At 39.6% G+C, this 24,165-nt stretch overlaps 1 protein-coding gene across 1 annotated transcript in view; it reads left to right on the top strand.

The window, feature by feature from the left end:
* Window positions 1-24,165, top strand: part of LOC133245173 (mitochondrial adenyl nucleotide antiporter SLC25A24-like) — a 108,068-nt gene that overhangs the window by 40,551 nt on the left and 43,352 nt on the right. Inside the window, exons 2-5 of the mRNA XM_061413155.1 lie at window positions 4,006-4,394; window positions 10,497-10,584; window positions 17,785-17,896; window positions 22,464-22,619. Of these exons, the coding sequence (XP_061269139.1) occupies window positions 4,006-4,394; window positions 10,497-10,584; window positions 17,785-17,896; window positions 22,464-22,619 (745 nt within the window). The remainder of the gene's footprint in view (window positions 1-4,005; window positions 4,395-10,496; window positions 10,585-17,784; window positions 17,897-22,463; window positions 22,620-24,165) is intronic.

The following is a 24,165-nucleotide window of genomic DNA, read 5'->3' on the forward strand; positions in this document are numbered from 1 at the left end:
AGACCATGATGCTGGGAAAGATTGAGGGCAGGAGGAGAAGGGGATGACAGAGGATGAGATGGTTGGATGGCATCACTGACTCAATGGACATGAGTTTGGGTAAACTCTGGGAGTTGGTGATGGACAGGGAGGCCTAGTGTGCTGCGATTCATGGGATCGCAAAGAGCTGGACACGACAGAACGACTGAACTGAACTGAGTGCGTGTGTGTTCAGTCGTGTCTGACTCTTTGCAATTCTATGGACTATAGCCTGCCAGGCTCCTCTGCCCATGGGATTCTCCATGCAAGAATACTGGAGTGGGTTGCTGTTTCCTCTTTCAGGGGATCTTCCCGACCCAGGGATTGAACCTGCATCTCTGGCATTTCCTGCATTGCAGGCAGATTCTTTACCACTGAGCCACCTGGGAAGCCCCAATATCATCATTACATGGATTTATATAAAATTAATAAAACCCTTTTCCAACCCATTGATTTCATTTAAAATGCTTAAGTTGTTTTAACTTCAATATATTTTAACAGTTTTAAACCTATGTTCATCATCATTTTGATTGTGATTTAATCTGGGCATTTTTCTGGTTAACTGTTATTTTTATTAGTTGTGTATTATTAAAGATTTTGTTGTTGTTAGAATTGTCTGTGGGGGACAGGGCTGAAATGACAGATGGCTGAAGGGCTGAGTTTATTTCCATATCACATAGATAGTCCAGGGCTGACATGAAAGCTCCAGGATCCTGGTTCCTTTTGTCATATTGCTCAATCATGTATAAGCATGCATTAGCTGTGTATATTAAGCAGAATAAATAGGTGCAGAGCCTTTGGTAGAGTAGACTAAACTCCAAGGCATAGCAAAGTGGAGGTTGGTATATTAGTAGTTCTGATCAAAGATGCTGATCTAATGGGCTGGGTCCCTTACAACTATGATGAGACTGGTGCCAGTTCTGGGCTACATGATATGCACATTAAGTTTCACAAGTGATATTCCATAAATTCATGACCACAAATTGGTACTCAAAATGCCCCCAAATCTTAGCTAGTTTCTTTTGTAACACAGCCTTCCCATGCTCTACAATAACTATCATCTTCCATCTTTTCAAACTTCTGGCCCTCACAGCCTCTTTTTCTGACTCTCTCTCCCTCACATCTTTTTTGTTAAGTGGTAAAGATAGATTTCCCCCAATTTTATTATATAATTGGCTTATAACTGCATAAAATTAAGGTGTACAAACAGAATGACTTAACTTTCATTTATTGTGAAATGATTACCATACTAAGTTTAGTTAACATCCACCATCTCATGGATTAAAAAAAACAGAAAGAAAAAGAAGAAAGAAACACACTTTTCTTTCCTTGTGATGGGACTTCTTGGAATCTTTCAAATGAACCAATACAGCAGTATTAACTATAGCCATCATGTTGTATATTTCCCTTACATCTTAACATCCTCATTTTCACCATTCCTTCATTCATTCATTGAAGAAATGGAGGTCATTCTTCAAAGAGCCTGGGTCCCCATCATCTTTCCATCATTGTTTCTACAAACTGTCAACAGAACTTGCACTTTTTATTATTGTTGTTGCTGCACTGGAGGAAGGGCATCTACAGCTGTAGTCAGCCACAGATAAGGGGTGAAGCTGCAGGCAACATGGAGAGCTGAATTCACTCAAGGTTATGGTTTTGCCAGATGAGTAAGGCAGTGGAAAAGGGACCAAAAATTTAAAGGGATATAAAAGGTATTGACCAAGACGATAGATTATAGAATCTAAGTGGAAGTAAAGAAAGGAATGATACAGTGCGGTGAAGATACTGGCAAGATGAAAATATGAATAGATTGTAGGTCTCAGTGTGATTCCCTATTAATTTTATTTGTCCATTTATTAGACTGTCTTCTTCATACCAATTTACAGGATTCCTTATATACTCTGAATACTATTTTTTGTTGTTTGTAAGCTTATATTTTCTATCTGTAATTTGTTTTTGTTTTTTCACTGTTTAAGTGATGAATTCTGATGCACAGATGTTTTCAATTTTGTCAAATTTGTGTTTTATGGCTTATACTTTTTATGTCTTGTTTTGGAACTCCTTTTCTATACTGAGATCACAAAAATATTCTTCCAGATTTTCTTCATAATATTTTCAGGTTTCACATTTTACTTTTGCATCTACTTCACCTGGAATTTTATTTTTGTGCATATTATGATGAGGTGCTAGTGGTAGAGAACCCACCTGCCAGTGCCGGAGACATAAGAGACATGGGTTTGATCCCTGGATTGTGAAATTCTCCTGGAGGAAGGCATGGCAACCCACTCCCACTCTAGTATTCTTGCTTGGAGAATCCCATGGACAGAGAAGCCTGGTGGCCTACAGTCCACAGAGTCACAAAAGAGTCAGACACACTAAAGTGACTGAGCACGCATACACACATGAGGTAAAGATCCATCCGTCTAGTCTTTAACTCTCCCCAATCTGGTTTGTGCCTCTCCAATTCACTAAAAATGCTGGTACATTTCTTGCCAAATCTGAAAGATATTTTTCAGTCCCAGCTTTTAATTTTATTCAGTTTTCCAGTAGCAGATCTCTGCTTTGGTACTGTTTTGGTACTGTCTTAGCCTGGGAGTGCTGCTGTAACAGAATGTCATAGACTGGATGTCTTATAAACGAAGCTGGAAAGTCTCAGATCAAGGTACTGGCAGATTCAGTGTCTGGTGAGGGCCTAATTCCTGGCTTGTAGATGCTGTCTTCTAGCTGTGTCCTCATAGGGAGGAAGTAGCAAGGGATCTCTCCATAATCTTTTTTATAAGAGCACTAATCCCACGGGATCAAACCCAGGTCTCCTGCATTGCAGGCGGATTCTTAACTAGCTGAGCCACCAGGGAAGCCCTACTAATGGGATAAAGACTTCTAAATCTCAGCTCATATTAAATTCAGATATGTACAGAAAATGTACTTTATTTACCTAAACTGGTCTTTCTCCTGACCCTACCTGTTACATATGGGGTGAAAAGTTAACCAAATATCTAATTTCTTTTAAAGCTTAGACTCAGAATTAGCCCCTTTAGATCAGTGGTCCCCAACTTTTTGGCACCAGGGACCAGTTTTGTGGAAGACTTTTTCTCCCGGACTGGGGCTAGGGGATGGTTTCTGGGTGATTCAAGTGCATTACATTTATTGTGGACTTTATTTCTACTATTATTACATCAGCCCCACCTCAGATCTTCAGGCTTTAGATCCTGGAGGCTGGGGACTCTGCTTTAGATAGTACCTACCTCCTTTTGGATGAAAAGTATTCACTAATTCTCCCCCTAAGAGTGCATCTGGGGGTCAGAGGGAGGGATGTGGCTTACTTGTGAATTCTGCAGCATTGAGACTGAGGGACAAACGGCCTGCACAGATTCCGAAAGCACACTGGTTGGCATCAGTTAGTCTCCTGTATGTGTTCAGTGCTGGTCTCCATTGTTCCACTGCTGTGTCTTCTCTGTTCTTTCGGTTTGAGCAGTGCTCCTGATGGCTTTCCTTGCCTGCTGCTGATTTTCTTGCCAGCCCATCAACTAGCTCACTGGCCCATTGACTGGGTGATGGCTTCCATTACACTAGATAAATTTCTTTGTTCAATCACCGTCATTTTTGGTATACTTACTTAAATATTGTATATATGTGCAATTGTCAGTTCATGTTAAATATTAGAAAGCTTGTTTTCCCCCTTTTATAAATATAACAAGAAGTCCTCATATTTTCTCCCTTGGTTACTAAGAGGTGTGGATTTCAACAACACCATGGGAATGGGAGATGAAGCTTTGGCCTAGAAAAAGGAAGAGAGAGAACGGACCCAGGGTAGCTTCATGAAGGCTGATCTCCATCAATCTCGGCTCTGAGCACAAAACCGGGAAAAAAAAAAAAAAAAATCTCCCCTAAAAATTCACAACCCTGGGGCTACCCTCAGTCACTTTAGAGTTTGAATTAAAACTGTGCTGTCTGGGAATCCCCAGCCAGACATTAACCACAAAAAAGAAAAAAAGAAGACTGGCAGAAGCAAACCCGGAACCAAGGGGACATTCCTTGCCCGCTGGCACGGAACCCAGAGGCGTCGGACCACGCGTTCCAGGGGCAGTTACTACACTGCCCGCAGGGCCGCCCCCTTGGAGGCTCCCTGCTCGGCCTGCCGGTCGGGTTTTCCCACTTCTCGGGGTTCCCTTGGTGCTGCGTGACCATGCTGCGCGGCAGAGGGGGCTTCCTGCCGCCCACCGTGGCTGGCCAGGAACACGAGTTCGACAGCCTTTTCGAAGAGCTCTTCCAGAAGCTGGGCCGCTGCGGGGACGGGACGGTGGACATCGCGGAACTGCAGGAAGGACTGGAGGCCCTGGGCTTCTCTCCAGGCGGGGAGGAGGAGGTGGGCCTTGGTGCGTTCAGGCCTCAGGGAGCGTGTGGGGCCGGAGGCTCTGCAGGCGTGATATGGGGGTGGGGGCGGAGAAGACCCCCTCATCTCTTTGGGGCCTAGTCCCCAGACATTTTTTGGTGTGAGCTGCTTCACCAGAGACAGCCCGGTGGTGGAACAGTTTTCCACACGTTTCTGTCCTATGAGTGAGCTGCTCAGGTGAAACGTGTAGCAGTCTTACCTAAAAATAGGGTCCAAGCCATCAAAACACAAAAGGTTCGCTAGGCATTCCTACAGGTTAACGGAACCCCGGGAGGAAGCCAAATGCCTGGGCCTGGGCGCAAATTCGTTTTGCTCTTGGAAACTCCAAAGAGTCCGCCTTGATGGCTCCTCCTGAGCTCTACCCAAGGGCGTCCCATAGCTTGGGAAGTGGGGCTGGCACTGAAGGGCTCCCTGCTAAGGCCTTTGGGAATTCCCTGTGTGTGCACTTGCTACTCAGAATACTACAGTGGGTTGCCATTTCCTTCTCCAGGGGATCTTCCAGATCCAGGGATTGAACCCACATACTTTGCCACTCCTTCATTGGCAGGCAGATGCTTTACACTGAGCCACCTGGGAAACCCCAGTTAAAACCAATACTTGCCCGTTTAACCCTACACTTAGAAGTCGCTGTACTGCACTACACCTTAAATCGTAGAGTTATCCTTAAGCTCAACACATGACAATATCAATACTCACTATTGTATTCTCAGAGGGTCCTCATTTCCACAACTGTACGTTTAACTAGCTGACTTACAGTAAAAATAAAGTCTTCGTTTTACTTAAAGCTTCTCTAAGAGACTAGTGGCCTCAGCAGCACCATGGGAACATGTGTGCACATGAGATTGTAAAGGTGACAGTACACCAGGCTTTATAGAAATCTTTTCCTTGCGAGGCGACTGAATTACATTCAAGTACGGGAAATAGTATTTAATAAGTTTCCATCTGGTAGGCTTGAATTGAATGATGGATGTGAGAGCAGAGAACACAATCTAGAAAAACCATACAGTCAGCACGGTAACACGTAGTTTATGCACCATAGTTCTTAGGATTTATACAGTGTATACCAGAGAAACGGGGGATGGATTAATGCTATCTAACATTTTCGTTATGGAAACTGATGGTTTGATCCCTAAGGCCCAACCAACCACAGATTCCAGTCCTGATTTTATATAACATGTATTGCTTTCACTGGATTCTGTGTGTCCAAGGCTTTTTGTTGCACTCACTTTGTGTTACACAGAATCAGCAAACAAACTGGTGAAGTTATGCTTTCTTTCAGAATGCAGCCCCAGAATCTTGTTATTCCATCTCTCTTCTCAGGCAAGAGCTGGGTCTTCTGCTTTAGCAGCTTGTCAGTTTTATCTTCTATCCGTTTATCCCAGTGGTTCTCAACTAGGGGTGATTTTGTCCCTCAGAGACATATGACATTTTGGATGGTTGTGACACTGGGGGATGTATGTGTGTGATGTGAAGGATGTAGTCAGTCAGTCAGTCAATCAGTCAGTTCAGTTGCTCAGTCGTGTCCGACTCTTTGCGACTCCATGAACCATAGCATGCCAGGCCTCCCTGTCCATCACCAGTTCCTGGAGTCACCCAAACCTATGTCCATTGAGTCGGTGATGCCATCCAATCATCTCATCCTCTGTCGTCCCCTTCTCCTCCTGCCCTCAATCTTTCCCAGCATCATGGTCTTTTCAAATGAGTCAGCTCTTCCCATCAGGTGGCCATAGTATTGGAGTTTCACCTTAAACATCAGTCCTTCCAAAGAACACCCAGGACTGACCTCCTTTAGGATAGACTGGTTGTATCTCCTTGCAGTCCAAGGGACTCTCAAGAGTCTTCTCCAACACTACGGTTCAAAAGCATCAATTCTTCTGTGCTCAGCTTTCTTTGTAGTCAAATTCTCACATCCATACATGACCACTGGAAAAACCATAGCTTTGACTAGACGGACCTTTGTTGACAAAGTAATGTCTCTGCTTTTTAATAAGCTGTCTAGGTTGGTCATAACTTTCCTTCCAAGGAGTAAGCATGTTTTAATTTTATGGCTGCAATCACCATCTGCAGTGATTTTGGAGCCCAGAAAAATAAAGTCAGCCACTGTTTCCCATATATTTGCCATGAAGTGATGGGACCGGATGTCATGATCTTAGTTTTCTGAATGTTGAGCTTTACGCCAACTTTTTCACTCTCCTCTTTCACTTTCATCAAGAGGCTCTTTAGTTCTTCTTCACTTTCTGCCATAAGGGTGGTGTCATCTGCATATCTGAGGTGATTGATATTTCTCCTGGCAATCTTGATTCCAGTTTGTGCTTCCTCCAGCCCAGTGTTTTTCATGATGTACTCTGCATATAAGTTAAATAAGCAGGGTGACAGTATACAGCCTGATGTACTCCTTTACCTATTTTGAACCAGTCTGTTGTTCCATGTCCAGTTCTAACTGTTGCTGCCTGACCTGCATACAGGTTTCTTAAGAGGCATATCAGGTGGTCTGGTATTCCCATCTCTTTCAGAATTTTCCACAGTTTATTGTGATCCACACAGTCAAAGGCTTTGGCACAGTCAATCAAGCAGAAATAGATGTTTTTTTTTGGAACTCTCTTGCTTTTTCGATGATCCAGTGGATGTTGGCAATTTGATCTCTGGTTCCTCTGCCTTTTCTAAAACCAGCTTGAATATCTGGAAGTTCACGGTTCATGTACCACTGAAGCCTAGCTTGGAGAATTTTGAGCATTACTTTACTAGCGTGTGAGATGAGTGCAATTGTGTGGTAGTTTGAGCATTCTTTGGCATTGCCTTTCTTTGGGATTGGAATGAAAACTGACCTTTCTGGTCCCGTGGCCACTGCTGAGTTTTCCAAATTTGCTGGCATATTGAGTGCAGCACTTTCACAGCATTATCTTTCAGGATTTGAAATAGTTCAATTGGAATTCCATCACCTCCACAAGCTTTGTTCTTAGTGATGCTTTCTAAGGCCCACTTGACTTCACATTCCAGGATGTCTGGCTCTAGATGAATGTGAGTGATCACACCATCATGATTATCTGGGTCATGAAGATATTTTTTTGTACAGTTCTTCTGTGTATTCTTGCCACCTCTTCTTAATGTCTTCTGCTCTGTTAGGTCCATACTGTTTCTGTCCTTTATCGAGCCTGTCTTTGCATGAAATATTCCCTTAGTATCTCTAATTTTCTTGAAGAGATCTCTAGTCTTTCCCAGTCTATTGTTTTCCTCTATTTCTTTTCACTGATCACTGAGGAAGGCTTTCTTATCTCTCCTTGCTATTCTTTGGTACTCTGCATTCAAATGGGTATATCTTTCCTTTTTTCCTTTGCTTTTTGCTTCTCTTCTTTTCACAGCTATTTGTAAGGCCTCGTCCGACAGCCATTTTGCTTTTTTGCATTTTTTTTTCTTGGGGATGGTCTTGATTCCTATCTCCTGTACAATGTCACGAACCTCTGTCCATAGTTCATCAGGCACTCTACCTATCAGATCTAGTCCCTTAAATCTATTTGTCACTTCCCCTGTTTAGTCATAAGGGATTTGATTTAGGTCATATCTGAATGGTCTAGTGGTTTTCCCCACTTTCTTAAATTTAAGTCTGAATTTGGAAATAAGGAGTTCATGATCCTTATGGATATACTGAGAGATGATGCTAAACATTCTACAATGCACAGGACAACAAAGTTACTTGGTCTCAAATGTCAGTGGTGGCAGGGTTGAGAAACCTTGCTTATCCCAACCACAAGCTCCTTGCTCCTGTCTTCCAGTAGCTGACCATGCCCTTTACTTCACTGAGGAAGCAGAGGTGAACTGACATGAATGTCCTCAGATTTCTGGCCTTCTCATAATGTGTCCTGAGCTGTAAAATAGGGATCTTATTAGTGCCTGTCTCATAGGACCATTATGATGATTCTACTGTCTCTCACCTGTTACTGTAACAGTCTTATAACCAGTCTTCCTGCCCTTATCTCTCACCTGTTACTGTAACAGACTTATAACCAGTCTTCCTGCCCTTACCTCTCACCATCACTTTTTCCACACTGCCACCATATGACATTTCTGAAAATACATCTCATTAGTTCATAACCCTCCTCTTCAGGGGTGTACAATGCTGGTGGGAAAAGTGTAAACTTCTTAGTATGGTATTGGAAGTTTCCTGATTTCCTGAAGGGTGTTGTGTTTGGTGGGACAGTTCTCCAACTTGCAGATATGCAGGGATCTAGGGTCTTCTCTTGTGAGTCTGTTCTCTTCAAGGGTCTCATCATCATCTGCATTCAGCTGATGAAAGGAATGAGCATGGAGGAAGACATATGAGAGGATTTTATTAGTTAGGCCTAGAAGTGGCACACATTACTTTCACTTGGATTTTGTTGGAGAGATCTTGGTCACAGGACCGTGCTTAACTGCAAGGGAGACTGGGAAATGTAATCTAGCCAAGTGTCCAAAGAAGGCAGTGAGGAATTTTGGTGGATGGCTGGTGATCTTTGCTACATTTCTCACACCTTTGTTTCTTTGTTTGCTCACCTTTTGCTCTTCATTTTAAAAATATTTGAGTCCCTTCTATCTCTGTCCCTTCTTCAGAGCGCTCACATCTTTGTTACCCTCTGATGCTTGATCATTTTCTACCATTGTGATTTTGGTGTCTTCCCTATTAGCCTGTAAGCTTCTGGAGCACTGGGATTATTGCTGACTCGTTTCTGTTTCTCAAGCGTTTAGTTTCTTACATATTTATTGAGTGAATGAATACATGCATGGCTGTTGAGTAGAAGAGTAGTCAATTGCTAAAGTTCTTTAAAATTCCAGTACTCAAAGATTCTATGTTTTCAGTGTTAGAAATTTTACTCTAAAAATAAGGCACTGGTAATTTGTGGCAGATTAATTTACATGTGATAAATATATAAATATTTAAATGCTGTAATTTGTTATCTACCTTGTGTGAATGTATCTCTAATATCATTTTTTCTTTCTTGTAGATAATTTTAAAATCTGTGGTTGTTAATGAGCATAATCTGCTGGACCTTGGCACATTTATGCAGTACATGAAAGATAATGAGATAAACATGAAATTGACCTTTAAGAGTTTGGACACAAATAATGATGGTTTGTTTTTAATACAACTAGTAATTTTATCCAAAAATTAATTGTGTTTTAGTAAAGGTTTATTTTTAGGTGTTTGGCTTCCCTGAAAGGTTATTGAAAACTCATTTATTTAATCCTGTCATTTGTTTTATTATTACTTTTAAGAAATATTTTTAAATGATGTCATTTTTATTTACATACTACCTTTCAAAAAGAAAACCACCAACAAAAAGGTTATACCCTTGAGTAATATGCTTTTTAGCTAAAGATCTGAGAAATATTTATTTCATTTTGGTAAGGTTTTTCATGAAGCTCCATGTGACAATGGTGGTTAAGCTGTCTGGAAAGATCAGTAGAAGTTACCTTAGTGAAGAGTAGGGAAGAGTGGTCCAAGCAGAGGAAATAGCTTGTTGGGAGGCTGTGGTCACCTTGCGGGAGTAGGTCATGTCTGAGAAACTAGAGGAAGACCAGTGAGGGTGAAGCTGAGAGCAAGGGGAAATGTCAGAGATGAAGCTGGGAGGCTGGCACAGGTAGGATCATGGAGGGCCTTGGGGTCTGGGAAGGTTTCTGGACTTGATCATTAAGGGGAATGAGGTGGGAAGCCTCTGAAGAGTTTTCAGTAGTGGCGGTAGTAACACCATCATATTTGTGTAGAGCATGGACTGGCATTTTGAGCTACTGTGGGACTGGGTTGATGAGAATAAATGACTTGGGAAACACTTAGGCACAGAACAGACCACATTTGGTGGTTGAATGTGTAGTAGGCTGAGGGAAAGAAGAGACAAGAATGACTTATTTAAGCAATATTGGAGATAAACTTTTTATTTATTAATATAAGAAATGTCATATGGACTTTCCAGTCTGTCTTGGCAAGTAGAAAAAATAATTGGGATGTTGATGTTTTATGGCATGTTGTGATAATGTGCTGAATGCTGCGTTACTGTTTGCCTCTGAATATTTTCAAACCTTCCAGTTGATGCTCATTTTCTTTATTCCTTTAAAGGAGTGATTGATCCTTCAGAAATTATCAATAGTCTCAACTTAATAGGTATACATATTTCTGAAAAAGAGGCATTGAAGATTCTTGAAAGGTCAGCCCTTACATATTATATACATTTTAAAATTAATTTTTATTTACTTTAAAACCTTTTGGGCTCCCCTTGTGGCTTAGACAGTAAAGAGTCTGCTTGCAATGAGGGAGACCTGGGTTCAATACCCGGGTCAGGAAGATCCCCTGGAGAAAGAAATGGCAACCCATTCCAGTATTCTTTTTTTTTTTAATTTTATTTTATTTTTAAACTTTACATAATTGTATTACTTTTGCCAAATATCAAAATGAATCTGCCATAGGTATACATGTGTTCCCCATCCTGAACCCTCCTCCCTCCTCCCTCTTCCCTCCCCATACCATCCCTCTGGGTCGTCCCAGTGCAGTAGCCCCAAGCATCCAGTATCGTGCATCGAATCTGGACTGGTATCTCGTTTCATACATGATATTTTACATGTTTCAATGTCATTCTCCCAAATCTTCCCACCCTCTCCCTCTCCCATAGAGTCCATAAGACTGTTCTATACACCATTCCAGTATTCTTGCCTGGAAAATCCCATGGATGGAGGAGTCTGGTGGGCTACAGTCTATGGGGTCACAAAGAGTCAGACACGACTGAGCGACTTCACTTTCTTTCTTTCTTTAAAACCTTTTTGGGACTTCCCTTGCAGTCCAGTGGTTAGGACTCTGTGCTTTCACTGCAGGGGTTGTGGGTTCAATCTCTGGTTGGGGGAACTAAGATCCCTCATGCTGTACAGTGCAGCCAAAAACAAAACAAAAACAAAAACAAACCAAAAACCCCACAAGCAAACAAATAAACAAAAAACACAAACAGCTTTTTCATTATGAAAGTGAAAACTGGAAATTTTATGAAAACATGAATAATGGCTCATAATCATTGTTTGCTATCTCTCTTCTACATGATATATTATCTGCTTTAAGTCTCTTAAGACTTCAGAGGCAAAGGCTATTATTTTCCTTGTTTTACTGAGGTTAAGTAACTTGCTCAAGCTCACCATAATCCACCTCTGCAATATTAATCCATTGATATAATTTTATATTTATTTTATATTTATGCATATATCTTTTTTTTTGTTAAGATCATATACTTTACACTATTAGTCAATCCATCAAGCATCCAATCAGTCAAGTCACCTATCAATCAGATATTGATTGATGCTTTTTGCCACACATGGAGTAGCCAGTGAGGATTCAGTGGTATAAACGATATGGTCCTGGTGCCCATCCTTGCAGAGCTAATAGTCTATGGGGCTGAGGGGAGCTGAGTTGCAGAGTGGTGAAAGTTATGATAGGGACACATAAGAAAACACTGAAGAAAAGTATCTCTATTAGGAAAGAGAGCTGAATTTTGTCAACTATACAGCTTTTTTCATTTAACCTATTTTTTAAAAACTTACTTTTGGCTGTGCTGGATCTTCATTGCTGCATGGGCTTCTCTATTTGTGGTGAGCACGGGCTACTCTCTAGTTGCGGTACGCAGGCTTCTCATTGCTGTGGCTTCTCTTGTTCGGAGCATGGGCTCTAAAGTGCTCAGGCTCAGCAGTTGCGGCTCCTGGGCTCTACAGCACAGGCTCAGTTGTGGCGCACAGGCTCAGTTGTGGCGCACAGGCTTAGTTGCTCCCAGGCATGTAGGATCTTCCTGGTTCAGGGATCAAACCTGTGTCTCCTGCATTGGCAGGTAGATTCTTTACCACTGAACCACCAGGGAAACCCTTCACTTGACTTATTTATTTAGTGTACTGTAGTAGTAGATCTGACATTAAACATTCCTGAAATAAAGCTAACTTGTTATGAACTATTTCATTCAAGAAACATACAGACCAATAGAGAATTTTATCACAAACAACCATACGGTCACTGGGTTTGTCATATTTAACATTTTGCCATATTTGGTTCAGATTTTTCAAATAAATAAATCATTACAGACAGCTGAAGTTTTCAGTGTCTTTAAACCCATTTCCTTCTCTTCTGCCAGAAGTAACTACTATCCTGAACTTATCATCCCCATACACATTTTTATCTCTGTGTATATTTTACTACCTACATATCCTTAAAGTATGATACTGCTTCTCATATTTTAAGACATTATTTAAATGGTGGCATGCTGCATATTTTTTAAATCACTTTTTCTAAATATTATATTTTAGAGATTTGTTGATGTTGATGCCTATAGCATCAATCATTTTAGTCAGTGTACAGCTTCTATTTAATGTATATGATTCAATTTACTTATGAATTCTCCTGATAGAATTTAGGTTTTTAAAAAAATTTTGTTTTGTTACTAGTACAAAACAATGCTGGAATGAATAGTCTCATATTCTTGTTCATTACTTGCAGTTCATCTTGTTCATTACTTGCAGTCAAGTTGCTTGACTGTAGGATATACAGACCTTTAATTAGATATTACAAATTTTTCTCCAAAGTGGTTGTACCAATTTAGTATTCTACTAGAAATGTATTTCCTTCCTATTACTTGATACTATAGTCTTCTTATATTTAAATATTTTCTAAACCCATGGGTCAGAAATATTGTCCTGTTGTTTTAATATAATTTGATTTAATTTACTTATATTCCTCATTGCTAGTGAGTCGGAACATCTTTTAATGTATTAGCTGGCCATTTGGATATTACCTCCCTATGAATTACTTAAGTTAAGTCTTTTGCCTACTTTTAAGCTGAATTGGTCATCGTTTTTTTAATGGTTTGTAGCTGTGCTTTCATAAATTCTGGATGTTAATCCTATGATGGTTATATGCACTGCAAATGTCTTTTCCCAGCTTGTTTCTTATTCTAAATTCATTTTTTGTGTTTTTGTCATTGTGCAGAAAATTTCAGTTTTAAGGTAGTCATATTTGTCCATCTTTTTCTTTTATGCATGTGCTTTTAACACCTTGAAAAATTCTTCCTTACCCTGGGATATAAAAATGTTAACCTATATCTTATTTTTATAATTTTGCATTTTACATTTAGTTCTTTAATTCATCTGTAATTGATGTTCATGTATGTTATAAAATTACATGTCCAGTTTCATTTTTTTCTATATGGTCTGTTGTTCCATCACCATTAATTGACTGGTCTCATCCTTTTCCCACAACTTGAAATGCTTACCTCTATCATATTATTAAATTTCCATCTGTATGTGGATGTGTTTCTCATCTCTTTTTTATTACATTTGTCTGTTGTGCATCATTACCATCTCCTAATTGCTATCACTTTAGAATACATCTTGATATCTGGTTTTACTTTCTTCATCTTCAATAATGTCAATGCAATTCTTGGCCCTTTAATCTTCTATATGCATTTTAGAATTAGCTTATTTGGATACATATACAAATATGCACATGTGCATACATACACTCACATACCCCTTTTGGAACTTTTTTTGGCCGCACCATGCAGCATGTGGGATTCTTAGTTCCCCAACCAGGGAATGAACCCGTGCCCCCTGCCCTGGAAGTGTGGAGTCCTAACCGCTAGACCTCCGGGAATTTAATTCCCCCCTTTTGGAATTTTGATTGCAATTGCATGTAATTTATAGATCCATTTGGGGGACAAGTGATGTATTTATGATGTTACATTTTCTGTTTCAAGAATATTATGTATGTCTTTATTTTTTAGATCTTCTTTAATGTCTTTTAATAAAATGTTATATATTCTCTATAAAGCTCTTATATAACTTTTGTTGGATTTACTCACAGAAACATGGTTTTTGTTGCTCTTCTAAGTATACAGAGGAATTTGATTTGCTATTACTTCATTTAGAATTTTCATATCCATGTTAATAATCAATACTATTGCAAGGGTTAAGATGGAACCTTGTTTCCTTTCTGTGGTCTACAGGGCTCCACGTGGTCTGGCCCACCTCTCTAGTCTTGTCATCCAGAACTCTCCTTTCACTCTGTGCTCCAGGCCCACTGAGCTTTCAGTCTTAAAGAACAACAACAGCAACAAACACCCTGGAGTCTCATTCCTTCAACCCTTTTACAAACTGTTCTTTCTGTCTGGGAGACCCATTCCAGCTCCTTCACTTGGATATCCCCTGCTTATTCGTTAGGTCTCTATTCAGATGTGACTCTGACCTCTGAAACTTTTTTGGTTTTGCCGGTATTTGCTTTTACAACTTTACAGATGGTCATCTGTCGTATTTCCTATTCCAAACAGACTGTAAAGCTGGGACCAAAATATATTATCCATTATTTTATAGTCAATGCCTAGTACAGTGTCTGGAACATACTAACAGATCAATACATGTTTTCTGACTGTTTTAATATTGTAACAAAAACCAAGGGTGGAGAGTATCAGATTTAACAGGAGGGACTGGTGACATAAATATTGAAAAAAATTCCTTAGATCTGCTCATTTGAGATTTCTGGGCCTCTCAGTGAAAACAGTTTCAGTGGGTGGTAAAGGGTTATGTCAGATTGCACTGGGCTACTGAATGAATGGGAAGTGAGGAGGTAGGTATGATGAATGTTGTTTACTGATTTGGGAAGTTTAGATAAGATGGAGAAGACGACTAAGCAAGTCTTTTTACATTATATTTTTATAATTTTTTGAAGGATAGGAGAGATTTGTGGAGAAGTAGCCATGACAAAGAGGGACATTTGTTGGATATGTTGTAGAGAAAGGAAAGTAATGATTGAGAAGGAGTAGGTCCAATAGCTCGAGAGAGAGAGAGGGTTCTTGAGTAAGAGTCAACATGTAGTTCTTGGAGGTAAGGATAAAAGTGGGTAGAGAGAAATTTATTCATTCATTTACTGAGTGCATGCTATTTATCTAGATGCTAGGGATGTAGTAGTGAAGGAAACAGGCAGAAATTCCTGCTCTATGGAACACACAATAATCAAGAGGAGACAATAGTAGAAAAACAAATTATCTTAGATGGTGATAAGTGGAAAAATAATAGAAGGGAGGAAAACAGTATGGATGTGTGAGTGATAGGGGAGTTGCAGTTTTAGATATGGTGAGTTGGGAAGGCCATGGTGGTGACATTTGTGTAGAGATTTGAAGAAGTGAGGAAGGAGTCATGATGGTCTTTGAGGGAAGAGCAGTCTAGGCAAAGGAAGTAGCACAAGCAAAGTCACCAGAAAGGCAGTATATCTGACAAGGTTAGGACACGGAGAGGGGAGCAGTGTGTCTGGAATAGAGTGAATGAGGAAGAGGGTGGTAGGAGATGAGCTTTAAGAGGTAACAGGAGTCAGATCACATATGATCTTGCAGGAAAGAAGGAATTTGGCTTTTGCCCTGGTAAGTCATTGGATGGTTTTAGACAGAGGTATGACATAATTTTAGATTTTAGGATCATTCTGGCCAATGTGTTGAGAATAGGGGGGACAAGGGTGAGAGTAGGAAGGACAGGTATGCAATAATACAGACAGCTTTTGAGGGTGGCTTGTACCAAGATGGAGGAGGTAAGTAGTGATTGGATTCTGGATGTATTTTGAAATGTTCACAATATTTACTGCTGAATTGTGAGTGGGGTGTAAAAGAAAAAGAATAGTTAAGGATAGTGCCAAGATTTTTGGCCTGAGCATCTAAAAGAATGGAATTGTCATGTATCGAGAGGGGTAAAACTGTGAGAAAAGCACGTTTGGGATGGGGTAGATATCAGAGTTCAGGTTTGTTTTTGTTGCATTTCAGATGCTAACCAGACATCTAAGTAGAAATGTTAGGTGGGCAATTTGAAATAGGAATCTGGAGTTCAGAGGATCACTCAAGAGAGACATTTGAAAGTCATAGCCCCATAGATGGTATTTGAAGCCATGAGACTGGAAGAGATAACCAAGAAGAGAGTATAATGCTCTGAGTCCTGGTGTTCTCTGATGTTTAGAGGCAGGGGAGATGAGGGCAAACCAGTGAAGGAGACAGAGAAGGAGCAGCCAGAGGAAAAGGAGGAGGGCTAAGAGAACACTCTATTCTGGAAACCAGATGAAGAAAATGTTTCAAGGAGGAGAGAACTGTCTTTGTCATATGCTGCTGACAGGGTAAAGATGAGGACAAAGAAGGTGCCATGGAGAATACTGGTGTAGTAATAGTAGTGAGAGCCTGATGGGAGTGGGTTCAAAAGAGAATGAGAAATTGGAGACAGAAGGTAGATAGCTCTTTAAAGTAATTTATTTATGTATATATTTTTGGCTGTATATGTGCATGCATGCTAAGTCACTTCAGTAGTGTCTAACTCTTTGCAACCCCATGGACTGTAGACTGCCAGGCTCCTCTGTCCATGGGATTCTCCAGGCAAGAATATTGCAATGGGTTGCCATGCCCTTCTCATTTTTTGGCTGTACCATGCAGCTTATGGGATATTAATTTCCCTGTCCAGGGGTTGAACCTGGGCCCCCTGCATTGAAAGCTTAGAGTCTTAACCACTGGACCACCAGGGAAGTCCCTAGACAACTCTTTAGAGAGTGTTACCGCAAAGGCAGAGATCTAAGAGGTGACTGTTGGGAAGGTTGCGTTAAGAGGTTTTAAGATAACACTTCAACACTCGTGTTTTATCGAGAAATGGGGGACAACATGGCCTGAGAGTGAGAGTCAAAAATTGATTTGGTGGCTTGAGATGTGTGAAAATTAGCAGTAATCACTGAGGAAAATGAGAAAGGGTGATACCTCAAACAAGTAACTTTGAAATTTTGGGAACCTCACATTTCAAAATGATATATTTCATTATCTTTCTTCACATTCTTAATTTCATTCAAAGATTTGAGAAATTCCCTGATGAGAATTCGTAAAATTAGTTTACTATTATCTCATATTAATGAAAATTCTATTTCCATTGATATTTGCATTTCTTATGATATTTTTGACATTGGATATTTTATATCCATAGAAAAGAAAATTGCCTTTTGAGATCCATAACCAAAAAGGGTAATTGTCAGCCATCATTTTGATTGTTAAAGGAGTTACAGGATCAAGTTACAAATAGGAAGAAGGGGAAATATTTAAAGGAGAAATGCTAGAAGGTTGAGATGTAGTAATACTGACAGCTTGTGAGTTCTTTATAATTTACAAGGCCTTTGTACATATAATCCAGTTTAATACTCTAATAGCTCTGTTTTGTAGGAATTATTCCCATATAAACCAAAATTTAGAGACGTGAGATGCCCTTTCTACATCACAAAAGTAACAATGTGCAGAACTCAACACAGCTCAAATTTTAAGAAAGAGATGTCATTTTGATAATGCTTTTTAAAATGTATGAATTATAGTTTGTATTTATAGCATGGATGCTGATGGGTCACTGACAGTGGATTGGGATGAATGGAGAAAGTATTTTTTATTTAAACCTGCAAGAAATATGGAGGAAATTGCTCATTCCTGGAGCCATTTTACCGTAAGTGGTCTCTTTTTAAGAATTTGTATGTCTTATTCTATGAATCATGGGTGGAAATGTAATGCATTACATACTCTTAGAAAATTGTGGGGCCAGAAAATTATTTAGTGAGGTTTTGCTGATGAAAAAAGTGATGCTATACTATACTATAAGTGATATTTCCTCAGAAATTTGTATGATGCTAAAAAATCTGAGTTGACATGTAATATCTACTTCAACTAAAGTTTCAGCCTGCAAAAGGCACACATCTGTTGAGAGGAAGTACACTCTTAAGAGTTGATTACTCCTACTCAGCACCATCATTTTGTGTTGTAGTTGCTTATTTTCTTGCCTGAAAAGTAGGGAATGTGAATTGCAGATTGCTGTATTATATAACACTTCACTGATAAATATTTGTTGGATGAATGAATAAACTTTGAACAGAAGTTTTTGAAAGAGTGTTCAAAGCTTTAGTTTTTTCCATATGCATATATACTTCATAGTTGGCATAGGTCTTGTCTGTTGGTGCACTTAAAAATCTGTGCTTCAATAAAGGAATAAAAAATTAAAAAAAAAAATCTATGCTTCATAATTTCTTAAAGTTCTCAAAATTTCTTAAACTATCTTAAAAGTTTTGCTTAGTAACTACAAACTAAAATCTATACTATTCTGTGTCTCATGATTATATGTATACAGTTGAACCTTGCACAATGCAGATTTGAACTTCACAGATTTACTTATATGCATATTTTTTCACAGTAAATATGTACTAAAATACTACATGATCTGTGGTTGACAATGGATATGGAGGGCTAACTGTAAAGTTCTACATGGGTTTTTGACTGTACCTGGGATCAGTGCCTGTAGATCAGATCAGTCGCTCAGTCATGTCTGACTCTTTGCGACCCCATGAATCGCAGCACGCCAGGTCTCCCTGTCCATCACCAACTCCTAGAGTTCACTGAGACTCACGTCCTTCTAGTCAGTGATGCCATCCAGCCATCTCATCCTCTGTCGTCCCCTTCTCCTCCTGCCCCAATCCCTCCCAGCATCAGAGTCTTTTCCAGTGAGTCAACTCTTTGCATGAGGTGGCCAAAGTACTGGAGTTTCAGCTTTAGCATCATTCCTTCCAAGGAAATCCCAGGGCTGATCTCCTTCAGAATGGACTGGCTGAATCTCCTTGCAGTCCAAGGGACTCTCAAGAGTCTTCTCCAACACCACAGTTCAAAAGCATCAGTTCTTCGGTGCTCAGCCTTCTTCACAGTCCAACTCTCACATCCATACATGACCACAGGAAAAACCATAGCCTTGACTAGACAGACCTTTGTTGGCAAAGTAATGTCTCTGCTTTTGAATATGCTATCTAGGTTGGTCATTCAAGGGTCAAATATATACATGCATCCATATGTACTATCTCTGAGAAATGGAGAAGACCAGTAGGATCACATTACTATTGATAGATAGAATAATCTTACGTCTTAGCTGTAATAGTGTGCCTTCTCTACTCATAATATGACCCTTACGAAACTGTCTAGTTACCAACATTCTTTCAATAAATACGTAATCATTAAGAGATTTTTTCCTTTAGGAAGTGTTCATTCTGTACCTTCCTTTTAGAGATGATTAAAGCAAATTCAAGACAATGAAAAATACATTTATTGTATGCCTGTGTGCATGCTAAGTCGCTTTAGTCACTTCCGACTCTTTGTGACCCTATGGACTGTAGCCTTCCAAGCTCCTCTGTCCGTGGGATTCTCCAGGCAAGAATACTGGAGTGGGTTTCTATGCCCTCCTCCTGTGTTGGTAGATGGGTTCTTTACCACTAGTGCCACCTGGGAAGGCCATTGTATGCCTAATATATGATAAGTTTTCTGTTTAATAATGAGATAAACAGCAAACAGGCATGGAAAGTGCTTATTTTGAAAATTAACTGATATAGTGTTGGTGATAACCTACTAAAGTCATTTAAAATGAGCTCAATGAACTGCCTTTTGGGTATAGTGCTAACAAAGGGTGCTTCCTTTGTTCCATGGGCAGGTCCACTGTTTGGTTTATAGTAATTTCACAGGATACAAATGTGCTTGCAACTCTAGTTGTACAGCCCAGAGGTAGAAAGCAGCCACTTCTGCAGGGTGGAAACAGTGTCGGCTCTGGTTCAAATCCCAGCTCTGCCATTTACTGTCTGGGTGAGCTGGAGTAAATTATTTAATCTCTCTGGGCCTCAGTTTTCTTAACTGTAAAATTGGGGTAGTAATACTTCTCTTAGGGTTATTATGAGAACTGAAGATGACACATATAACTGTTTAATACAGCACTGAGTTTGCTCTATAAATGTCAGTTTTTATTTCTTAAACAGATATTGAGCTATTTCCTAGCCGTATTACTGCTAATGACTAAGCACAGCCAAGCACTTGGAGGACTAACTGCTTTCAAGCACTCTATGTTTTACAATTAATAATATTGGTAGCTGACATTCACTGAGTGTTTTTTAGTGCCAAACATTATGCTGAGTGCTTTATATGCTCTAAGTTACTTAATTAAAAAAAAAAGTCTATCCAGTTATGTATTAGTATTGTTCCTCTTTGCATTTGAGGAAACTAAGTCACAGAGGGTTCATTCAATTAGGAGCTTGGAGATTCAGGATTTGAATCCCACCTGACTCCTGAGCCTAGGTCCTTAATCATGACATATGTGATCAAACTTCTAGACCCTCAAAAAAAAATCCTACTTGTGATATATATACCACAGAATTTATTATCTGCTCTGCACACTACATAGGAAGGCCCAGATTTTTTAATCAATTACACAGGAAAGTGCTTCTAAATGTATTGTCATATATTTTATATTTGCTTTGTTAAAAGTGAATGGAACAACAGACTGGTTCCAAATTGGAACAAGCACGTCAAGGCTGAATATTGTCACCATGTTTATTTAACTTACATGCAGAGTACATCATGGGAAATGCTGGGCTGGATGAAGCACAAGCTGAAATCAAGATTGCCAGGAGAAATATCAATAACCTCAGATATGCAGATAGCATATTAAAAAGCAGAGACATTACTTTGCCAACAAAGGTCCATCTAGTCTAAGTTATGGTTTTTCCAGTAGTTATGTATGGATGTGAGAGTCAGACTATAAAGAACGCTGAGCACCAAAGAATTGATGCTTTTGAACTGTGGTGTTGGAGAAGACCCTTGAGAGTCCCTTGGACTGCAAGGAGATCCAACCAGTCTATCCTAAAGAAAATCAGTCCTGAATATTCACTGGAAGGACTGATGCTGAAGCTGAAACTCCAATGCTTTGGCCACCTGATGTGAAGAACTGACTCACTAGAAAAGACCCTGATACTGGGAAAGATTGAAGGTGGGAGGAGAAGGGGACGATAGAGGATGAGGTGGTTGGATGGCATCACTGACTTGATGGATATGAGTTTGAGTCAGCTCTGAGAGTTGGTGATGGACAGGGAAGCCTGGTGTGCTGCAGTCCATGGGGTCGCAAAGAATCTGACACTGGAGTGGGAATTCTTCATAATGTAGTTTCACAGCCTTGAGAAATTCCACAGAAATAGCACCTGGAAAAACAGCATATATTAAGAAACTGTGTTAATGATTATCTTTCATGTTTTTCTTAAGAATAATCTCCTTGTTACAAACCCCAAGGCCAAACCCAGAAGGGAGTGTGACTGGGATCACGAAAGCATGGGCCTTGAACCACCTGGGTTGGCATCAAGCATGAACACTGCCTTCGCACTTGCTGATTGTTCCTGAGACTAGCCCTAAAGGGAATGACCTGGGGTAAAAACAAGGAGATCTGGACTGTGTCAGTGTAGTGTCTTGGGAAAGATATGATCAAAAATTCTTGTAGTCTGAAATTAGGAATAAAAGCTGGACTCAGAGTGGACTCTGCACCTCAGTCCAATAGCGGCTGCAGATCCCCTGACACATTGCACCAGACTTCATATTCTGTCTTCATTCTTGTTGCTTGCTCCTGGACCATTAGGGCAACACGACATGAGTGAGCGACTGAATTGAACTTGTTAGAAGTGAAAAGTCTGACTGAAGATAATAGGAGAATCCCATAGTCTTGAACACTGAAGATACTTATACATTGTTGCCTCTTAAATTACTATTCTCACCACTGTGTGCATAGCCTGTATTTGACTATGGGGCATCTTTGATGGCTCAGCGGGTAAAGAAACCGCCTGCAATGCAGGAGACACAGGAGAGCTAAAAGTATTTATTAGAATTTGACAGATTGTTCTTTTTGTATTTAATCTTAGACAAATAATTTTATATTGAAAATGATATACAGATTTTTAAGTGGTTGAATTGTAAAGGTTGTCCTAAGCATGATACAAAAAATTGTCAATTTATATTTTTAATATGTATTAATTTTATAATTGACAGTATTTCAAGCTAATTTATGAGTTATTTAAAGTTATATTAGTCGGTAAATACAAAATTCTAGGAAAGGCTGATATTAATTTGCTGTGGAGATGAAATATATAAAAAATTTATACCTTATTAGGAGATAACGTTTCCATTTGAGATCAGCTAACTATAATGTTATGTAAAATTTGTTTTGATAGGGAATTGACATGGGAGATAGATGGACTTTCCATAACTTAATTGATGAAAAGAGAAAATCTGGCCATCTGTGGAAATATCTGTTGGCTGGAGGCATAGCGGGTACGTGTGCCCGAACATGTACAGCACCGCTAGAGCGTCTGAAAACCCTCATGCAGGTGTGTTGCATAGTTCGTGTACATGATTTTGAGTAATGTGAATAATGTTTGATGCTTTTAAAAAGGAGGATTTCAGAAGTCTTAATAATATTTCTTGATTTTGTCATGTGCAAATTGCTTCATTGCCAGTAATCTAGATTCAGTTATTCAAAAGTTCCCAGACACTCAACTCACCTTGAGGGTACAACAACCAAGTGATATATCATTCTCATTCACATGCATTTTGGAGTTTTGTGATGGAGACAGATTTGCAAATAAATAATTAAATACAACCTAGTACTAGTATTCTAGAGAGGGCAAAAATTAGGAAAATCTTTCTTTCTTTTTTTTTTTTTTTGGTGGAGTCTGGGAAGGGAAGGCTACACAATACTCTTAATTCTCTCCCTGGATTGGAAATTGTGACAAGAGACAGAAAGTGGTCAGGGTTGCACTCCCTCTTTATTCCTTATCAAATGCAGGGCCCTGTAGATGGAATTCTTCAGTTTTCTGAAGTTTTGGGTCCCTTTCAAATTGATGCAGGCAATGAAGAAATTGCCTGAGCCTCGTGGCCAAGTCTCTGGTTGTGACCGTTCAACTGAAACCAGGTGAGAAGGGTGTCCACCCTCCTCATTGCTCTATTCAAGGCAGAAATGATGGACCTATAACAACATTCAGTCACTGTCTCCTTTTAGCTTTCTTGGGTCACCACGGAATAAATCTGTTTCTAACTTTTATAGAAATATACAAAGCAAGGGAGCATGTCTGCCTGCTGGTATTCTGAGTTCAAAGCAGGGGAAAGGGACAGGAGGCCTACTGTGCATATTTACTTACTTAATTCATCTGTTTTTAGTCCTATGCCTCACTGAATTCTTGAAATTCTGTATTCCTGAGTTAATATCTCTGCTTCCTCCAGAGAATAAAGCTTCATGGATTTTTTAGGGAAAATTTAGTTCTATGTGCTTTCCCCTCCTCAGACCCGTAAGTTACAACTTTTACTTTGCTAAATTAGTTATCACTTTTCCATTTGCTTTCTACCTCCCCCAAATCTGATGAAACCACTAGTACCTTTATCCCTGCAGATTAGTAATGAGGTGACCATATAATTTTCATTTGAACCAAGACACTTTTAAAAAAGAAAGGGGTGCTTAATAATCATGGAGGAATAGCTTTTGGGCGAATTGGGATCGATGGGTGCCCTAGTTATTGCCTGCTTTGTTACTTTACTATCGTTTTTGTGTGGTTTTGGGAGGACGAGGAAATAAACATGTGGGGTCATTCTACCACTTTTTCTGAAAGTCAGTATCTTACATGTCTAAAATTATTTTATTTTTCTTTTCTCTTTGATTGGCAGTTTGGCAGAATAGGGACATCAAGGTCAAAAATGCTTTCCCTTAGAACTTCTTAAGGCATTGTGCTATTATTTTCTAGCATTCAGTATTACTTCTGAAAAGTCTGACGCCATTTTGATATTTTGTAGATTACTTGGTTTTCCTCTCTGGAAGCATTTAGTCATGCCTCTACCTTGGGCTTTCCCAATGACTCAGCATGTAAAGAATCTGCCTGCAAT

Source organism: Bos javanicus, chromosome 3, assembly GCF_032452875.1.
Source record: "Bos javanicus breed banteng chromosome 3, ARS-OSU_banteng_1.0, whole genome shotgun sequence".
NCBI lineage: Eukaryota > Metazoa > Chordata > Mammalia > Artiodactyla > Bovidae > Bos > Bos javanicus.